This window comes from Pungitius pungitius, chromosome 15 (genome assembly GCF_949316345.1).
Source record: "Pungitius pungitius chromosome 15, fPunPun2.1, whole genome shotgun sequence".
Classification (NCBI taxonomy): Eukaryota; Metazoa; Chordata; class Actinopteri; order Perciformes; family Gasterosteidae; genus Pungitius; species Pungitius pungitius.
The window spans coordinates 10,863,514-10,871,937 of record NC_084914.1 but is presented as its reverse complement, the minus strand read 5'-3'; the positions used below and the strand labels follow the sequence as shown (position 1 = coordinate 10,871,937).

The 8,424-nt window shown below is 53.1% G+C and overlaps 1 protein-coding gene across 1 annotated transcript; it reads right to left on the bottom strand.

The window, feature by feature from the left end:
• Window positions 1-91: 91 nt before the first annotated feature.
• On the bottom strand, window positions 92-7,809 carry map6d1 (MAP6 domain containing 1). Its single transcript, XM_037458739.2, has 3 exons — window positions 6,853-7,809; window positions 5,973-6,300; window positions 92-309 (listed from the first exon to the last, which is right to left on the bottom strand). The coding sequence occupies exons 1-3, from the start codon at window positions 7,368-7,370 to the stop codon at window positions 232-234; spliced, it is 924 nt and encodes a 307-aa protein (XP_037314636.2). The 5' UTR covers window positions 7,371-7,809; the 3' UTR covers window positions 92-231.
• Window positions 7,810-8,424: the final 615 nt, after the last annotated feature.

The window sequence follows — 8,424 nt, the reverse complement described above, 5'->3', positions numbered from 1 at the left end:
GCATTTATATCTGACAAAAAATATTTTGCTTTTAGTTACATGCATATTCATCTCCATAGCAACGGGGGCAGGACGGCGTGTAAGGGGGGGGGCCGTCTAACGATCGATCCGTCTCTACTTGGGATACCGACTGCAGCTCCACAACAACGTACATTCCCTTGCATAGATTATAGTGTGGCGGGATGGAAAACATTCCCCTGTTCATTCAGTGGTTGGAAATCAGAGCAGCTGTCAGATGTTGAAGACCCTCGGCCCGCTCTGAAAGACTGCAGAAGAGTTTGGAGGGTATTTGGTCCGCACCAGATGTTCCTGAGACGAGGTAGAAAAGGAGAGAGAGAGAGAGAGACACAGTAAGGTATAACAGCAGCTTTAAAGGTGATCGGAGAGGTCAGGGGAGCAGCTGTACACGCTCACACCGGACCCATGAATGAGAGGAGACGGGTTTGGGCCGTGCCGTCCAGAAGCATCCGCTCTGCTGTCAGAGAGCGAGCGGCACCTTCTGCTGATGGCAGCTGTTCTCACAGCCTGACCGGGATCTGTGGCTGTGGCAGATTAAAAAGTCGCCCAGATTCTCTTCATTCTACCAATAATTAGATTGTTCAATGTGCTTTGTGCCATGAGGTTACTTCCACGGCCGTGCGGTGGGGCAGCTTTTATGGACGGGTGGAAGATTTGCTGCATTGCTTTGAATGTGACTACACAAACCCGGTGGGTGGCAGGGACGTGTGTCCGTGAGTGTAAGCACCACCTCCTCCTCCCCTCCCGCACACAAAAACACACACTCACTCACTCACTCGCTCGGGCTTTTCCGCTCTGTGTGGCTGCCAGGTCGGCCTCTCTCCTAAATTAGATTGGTGCCAAAGAACACTGCAACCGGGATGCCACATCACACTCTCAGATGATCCATCCAATGGGGCCCACTACTCTTCTCTCTCTCTCCCTCTTTCATTATCTATCACCTATCAATCACAAGCACCTCATCTTACCCCCCTAGCGTTTTCTCCTCCCCCCCCCCCCCCCCCCCTTAATATACTGCTCTCTTCAGTGCCAGAGTACAGCCGGCTTGGCACAGGGCTCCCCCTCTACAGCCTCGGGCTGCGTGGGAAAAGGGAAGAGCTCACAGTGAAAGACAAGGAGGAAGCCTGGCTGGTGGGATGTGGAAAAAGGAATGTTTGTCATGGTGTTGTGTCTTTTTGCATTGATTTTGAGTCATTTTGTGTCTCTTTGTGGCCGTTTGATTGACTTTTCAACCCAAAAAACAAGTTTTGGGCCTGCAAACTACGCTTGCTCAGTAAAACCATTTTTGTTTAAAATGAGGTTTGCAAGTTCAGTGAGTTCAAGAAAACGCGTCCGTCATCGTTAATAACACTAGCGTGTCCTAATCCTTCAACTGTGTACCCGATGTCATGAAATTAGTGACAGCTTTTATGTGTTGGGATGGATTTTGAGTGGCCGAGCACACAATTTGAAAGATTGATTTGAGCTAAATGAGAATTTCATGGCTGCTCGACTCCTTTGTTGTCAAGAGCAGATTAATTCAGATTTCAGCAGATTATTCGAGACTTAAATGTTTTAATCGATGTTTGTGTTCCACGCTCAACGAGGAAGCCTCGCCTGCTGCTGACAGGACGGTTCAGCCCTGCCACTCGTTCCACAGTGTGGCATCCCACACTGAGAGTGCCCTAAAAGACGGATACCAGCAGAGCGCCATGACCCGGTGTAATGCACCCTGCAGTGGGACGTGTCACACCTCTGCTGGGGGCTGGTGAGTCGATAATGAGTCGGCAGTGAGTGGGCCGTCGGTGGCCGGGGTGGATTATCTAAGATCAACTCAAACTGCTGCCAGGCTGGTTTGTGTCGCACTGGCAGATTGTGTTGGAGCTGATGAATGTGTGCGTGTGTGCGTGTGTGTGTGTGTGTGTGTGTGTGTGTGTCTGATACAGTGCTTTGTCCCACGGCGCAGGAAACTTCTTAATGTGCCGTGAACTCTCACTCCAACTGGGCCCGGGTATTAATAGTCCGTGTCCCTTCATTGACACATGTTTCTTGCACCTCCATCCCCACCGCACAGAATATTGAGGATTTTTTTTGAGGATATTGAGCATTTTTTGGAAAATTAAGCAACAATTATTTTTCTCTCCAGCACTAATCAACTAAACGTCTGGAGGTGCAGAACTGCAGAGAAGCATGAGGAAGATTTTTAGCAGAGATAACCCTCCCTTCCCAAAGAAAGACTTGACACTAATCAAACTCCTTTTTTACTGTTCGAATTACACGTTTAATAATGAATTTGATATCACTTATAGAGTGATACCATCTGTAAATGTGTATCAATATGAGTGTCTCTATTCTATGTAAACTTCTTATGTTCAAAGAAAAACAGCCATGCTGAGGAGGCCTAGTAACAGCACATAGTTTGGAAAATTGAAATATGGAGTTTGCGGATAGCTCAAAATTGCCGTTAAAATATTCACTAAAGTAGACTGTAAATGTGTCGCGGGTTTCTTAAACGTTAATGCGTTCAGGTTCCTCAGTGATTGCTACAATCCATTTCCCCCAAAAATGTCACGGTTTGGCTTCGCTTCCGGTTTTAGTTTGAAGTTTCATGTCTCTTGTGGTCCTGGGTTAACTTCACTTCCTGCCTTGTCTTGTGATTGCGTGATTGATTCCACCTGTGTCCAATCACCTGCACCTCCCTTGTGTATTTAAGCCCTGTGTGCCAGTTGTCCTTTGTCGCGTCATTGTCCATGTCTACCCGTTGTTGGTGCACGTTATTTTGGCTTCTGTTTGTGTTGTGCTAAATAAAGAGCACATTCTGTAAGACCTGTTCCCTGCGTTTGAGTCCTGTCTGCCTGCCTGCTTCCGCCTGCACCTCCAGCCCGATCGTGACAGAATGACGCGACCAAGGAAGGACTCAGCAGGGTTTTACCCTAATGATAAATATTTGGGAACTCGCCTTGCGTTTGGGGGACCACGGAGCATGCAGCAGGCTGCCCGGCGAAACACCGGCATGCCAGCGGACTCCTGGAGCGACCTGGGGCCTGACTACCTCGACGTAAGAAGCCCATTTTTTCAATGGAAGACTGATGTCGTTGTTGGCCCCAGGAGCTACCAGGAGGAATGCTTCAGGCTCCGGGACCTCCTCAATCCGAGGAGAAGGAGCCGACGAACCCCCGCAGTCCCGGCTCCCGACTCGGCCCCCAGATATCCGTTCCAGCCTGAGCGGGCCCCAAGACGCCCGTTTCAGCCTGAGCGGGCCCCAAGACGCCCGTTTCAGCCTGAGCGGGCCCCAAGACACCCGTTCCAGCCCGTTCCGGCCCCCAGAGTCCAGTCTCCGCCCGTTCCGGCCCCCAGAGTCCAGTCTCCGCCCGTTCCGGCCCCCAGAGTCCAGTCTCCGCCCGTTCCGGCCCCCAGAGTCCAGTCTCCGCCCGTTCCGGCCCCCAGAGTCCAGTCTCCGCCCGTTCCGGCCCCCAGAGTCCAGTCTCCGCCCGTTCCGGCCCCCAGAGTCCAGTCTCCGCCCGTTCCGGCCCCCAGAGTCCAGTCTCCGCCCGTTCCGGCCCCCAGAGTCCAGTCTCCGCCCGTTCCGGCCCCCAGAGTCCAGTCTCCGCCCGTTCCGGCCCCCAGAGTCCAGTCTCCGCCCGTTCCGGCCCCCAGAGTCCAGTCTCCGCCCGTTCCGGCCCCCAGAGTCCAGTCTCCTGGCCCGTCCCCACGGCCCCTGATCGTGCCCCCTCCCTCCCATCCCTTGGTCCTCTCCCCCCCACCCCTGGGGGCCGTCTGGGATCCGGCCCTTGAGGGGGGGGTGGGGTCAGGGGTTGGGCCGCCGCACTGCTCGGCGCCCCCCGCCACGACGACGCCGGAGCCGCACTGCTCGGCGCCCCCCGCCACGACGACGCCGGAGCCGCACTGCTCGGCGCCCCCCTCCACGACGACGCCGCAGCCGCACAGCTCGGCGGCCCCCGCCACGACGACGCCGCAGCCGCACTGCTCGGCGGCCCCCGCCACGACGACGCCTGGAGCCGCACTGCTCGGCGCCCCCCGCCACGACGACGCCGCAGCCGCACTGCTCGGCGCCCCCCTCCACGACGACGCCGCAGCCGCACAGCTCGGCGCCCCCCGCCACGACGACGCCGGAGCCGCACAGCTCGGCGCCCCACGCCACGACGACGCCGGAGCCGCACAGCTCGGCGCCCCACGCCACGACGACGCCGGAGCCGCACAGCTCGGCGCCCCAAGCCACGACGCACGGCCGCCGACCCGGCAGACCCCCCGAGACCCTGAGGCCCGGCCGCCGACCCGGCAGACCCCCCGAGACCCGGAGGCCCGGCCGCCGACCCGGCAGACCCCCCGAGACCCGGAGGCCCGGCCGCCAACCCGGCAGACCCCCCGAGACCCCGAGGCCCGGCCGCCGACCCGGCAGAACCCCCGAGACCCCGAGGCCCGGTCGCCGAACCGGCAGACCCCCCGAGACCCCGAGGCCCGGTCGCCGACCCGGCAGACCCCCTGAGCACCCCACGCCTGGCCGCCGCCCCGGCAGGCCGCCGGACCTTAGCTGTCGGGTCCCCACCCTCCCTCCCCTTGTCTGATTTTTTCCGGTTCTGCTCCCCTTTAGGACCGTCTGGAATTCGGTCCTTGAGGGGGGGGTTCTGTCACGGTTTGGCTTCGCTTCCGGTTTTAGTTTGAAGTTTCATGTCTCTTGTGGTCCTGGGTTAACTTCACTTCCTGCCTTGTCTTGTGATTGCGTGATTGATTCCACCTGTGTCCAATCACCTGCACCTCCCTTGTGTATTTAAGCCCTGTGTGCCAGTTGTCCTTTGTCGCGTCATTGTCCATGTCTACCCGTTGTTGGTGCACGTTATTTTGGCTTCTGTTTGTGTTGTGCTAAATAAAGAGCACATTCTGTAAGACCTGTTCCCTGCGTTTGAGTCCTGTCTGCCTGCCTGCTTCCGCCTGCACCTCCAGCCCGATCGTGACAAAAAATCCATTTACTTGCCTTTCCCGATACATTTGTGTGTATGTGTGCGATGTATTGCTACCGACAAAACCTGCCTGATCCCAGACCAGAAGAGCCCCAGCCATCCCCTGACAGATGGCAGCCAGGAGTGTGGGCGGGGAGGAGGGATGGCACTAAACCTCTGGAGACTCCCAAAATCGCTCTCATTTACTGCAGCGCAAAACTTCTGACCTCAGCACCGAGGGCGGAAGAAATGGGGACGTTTCCCTGAACACAGTTCATCCTACAATAATCTGGAACAACGTTGCTGAACTGATGAGTTCTCATCTTCCTGAGCAAATCCTCTTGTCTCGGAGGAAGTTATGCTTCAATCAGACATCTGGTTCTTTTTGGGGCCGCCTTTCTGTCGCATTATATATACATATATAAGAGCACACATCTGGAACATAATATACAATTGTGTTAATATTGGTGTGATTTTTTAAATGTTTTCCTTTTACCTCATCGTTTAAGTAATGTAAAGCGTTGCACTGTATATTCATGTTTCTGGGTTGGAAGAAAACAAACTAAAACAAAGTCCGTAAAAACGATGGAATGAAATACCAAGAATGGTTAAATATCAACGGATAATACATTTGTCTACAAGTCTGTTTGTTTTCTGACCATTGGACCACCGCTGAAGGAATTACCCGTTTGGGTTTTTGTTCTCATTAAGCCTGCTCTATTTAGGCCAAAGTAATGAGTGTAGCACCAGCAGTGTTACGGCCTGCTTTTAAACAGCTGGGTCACTCCGAGTTGCTTGGGGACAGAATGCTGTATCGCTTTTCCAGAAACACCTCAGTCAACAGGCAGATGAGGCAAGATTACACTCTGGAGGAGAATGTTGCAATTTCAATCTAATCCAACGAACCCTTTGTTTTAATAATGGACTTTATGCTGCTCCAGCAGGATTGACACCAGCTTTTGCACTAATATATCATAGAAAATAGAGCATGTGGCCAACACGTGTGTCTCTGCCTACCTCTCCCATGATTAGTGAACTTAACTCGGCCCTCTCGATCGGGACGCTCTGCTGGAGGCTGGGGGGGGCGGGTGACCTGCCGGCTTGCACGGCGGTGGCGGTGGTCTGGGGCACAGCAGCAGGTTGTATGCTGGAGGCAGCTGATGTGAGATCGTTCACCCCGTGATGCAGCCCTATGGACTTGGGGCCGTCCCCACTGTAGGCAGCCTGATAACTGGTCTCCCGTGGGACTTTGGTGGCCTCTGTCCCCGGGCTGGAGAATTGAGCTGAAGGATGTTTCCTCGCGCTTGTGGTCGGTCTGACCCCCGTCCATGGCCTGTACTCCTGCCTGGAGGGAGAGTGATGCATCAGGTGGCCGATAGTGGCTCAGTATGGGCAGACATTTGTCTAAGGGGGACATTCAACACTATAGATTAAATTTACTTGTCATGCGTATAGTGCTTGGCCTGTGTGAACAGTTGTCTTATGTCTTTAGAAAAACGGATGGTGGGGGGCTTCATTAGCTCTGGAAGACGCTGCATTACCTGAAGTGAATCATTCAGTGTATTTGGAACTTAAAGAAAACTCAGCTATATCTCAGAAATATCAGCTTATTTTTTTAAATGGGTAAATCTGGGTTTCAAGTCAAACCATGTTGTGAATAACTGCTCTAAAACATATCCACAAACTAATATTCATACTCTGTCTTATATGAATGTGAAAGGTGTAAGAGAAGTACTGATGACCCCTTGCAGGCTTGTGGGATTGACCCTGGAAGCTAATGCATAATTTAAACACATCTCATTAAGCATCAAAGCAGATTTCAGCAGCACATCAGTAGCCCGCAGTGGACAGCGACAGGTGCTGAAACAAGCACTGCAGAGGATGACATGCCGTATACCTGTACGAGCTGGTTTTGCTCTCCTCCATCACTTGCTGATGTCCCCACCTCTGACCCCTGCCCCGCTCTTCTCTGTCCCCCGGCTGTGCGTGGCTGTCCGGAACACCGTCCGCCCGGCTGCCCCCGTTACTGATCCACGGGAAATTCTCCTTCCTGGGAATGGGCCAGGGCTTAAAATCCTCGTTGTACTGGGTATCACTGGGGAAAGGCACTGCGGGCGGTCGGTAGTCCTCCCGGGTCTTGTAACTGGGCTCCTTTCGTGCCCTGAAAGATCCCCGGGTCCCCGCGGCGTCTTGGGGCGTGTATGGGGCGCCGGCGTTGGCACGCTGTTCCGGGGTCGAGTAGTGGTTCCCGGGGGCGCGCTCCGAGGCAGAGACCTGTTTGGTGACGGATCGCACCTCCTGATCGGCGATGTCCGAGTAGTTCTGGATGGTGAGCGGGACGGAGAGGTCCGATTTGTCGAACTGGTTCCAGAAGCGAGCCAAGCAGCACACTCTGCTGATGCAGGGCCAAGCCATGGCACCTCAGCGGGTTCAAACTTGTGCCGAAGGAAAGAAGAAACGCAACACAGCACAGCACGACAAAACGGCCACGGTTCAAAGGTTACATTCAGACAGTCAGTATCGCCCTCCCTCCGTGTCGGTCTGTGGGGAGCTGAGAAAACACAGTGTCCAAGAGTCCATGTCAGCAGCGGAGCAGAGATGAGCCGCTCTGTCCGGGACCGTCGTTGAACATCCCTCTCACGTGGTCTGTAGTGCCTCCACTATGCAGAGGAATCCCCAGAACATTTTCCTCCGCATCTTCAGCCGGATCCCGAGTGTCCGCATCCGATTCAAAGAAAGCCTCAATATTTGTTCTCCCCCAGGTACATGTGCAACAAACATCGTAAACCGTAGCAGTTTATTGCCGTTCCACTTTGCATCGCTGATATTACTGAATACTTTTACAGTCGCTGGCGTGGGGGGGGTGGGGGGGTTACATAATTATGATGCAGTGTCAAACACACTGTTCAGGTTGGCACAGAAAAATTCATCTTATACTCATCACATCGTATGACCCCATTATGAAGAGTCTGAGGAGAATATTTGGTCTTTGCTGTGTTTTCATGATCTGCCTGCGTTATCTATTGAGGTCATGTGTGCAATAGAAAAACTAAATTGAATTATTAAATTGTTGATGAAATTGTTGATGTAATCATTAACACTTTTTTTAACACAATTTTCAACTTTTTTCTGTAACAATCTTACATAAATCCCAAGGGCCCATCGTGCCCTTCCACCATTAGACATTGTCCATCATTAAACCATGTCATACGGCACTCACAGGGATGAAAGCGAATTTTCAATTTTTCGGTTTAAGGGATTAAGAAAACAGTAAAACTTTCTTTTTAAAATTTAAAACAACGTCTGCCTTTGACATGTTAGAATAGATGAAAACGCATAGAGGTGCTCTCTGAGGTAACTAATCATTTCCACCATTATGGAGGTTTGGCAATAGCCCTAAAAAAATCCAGAGAAAGAAACACAAGTTGATGCAGAGTATTGATGACAGCTCAGTGAGTCTGAAACGGAG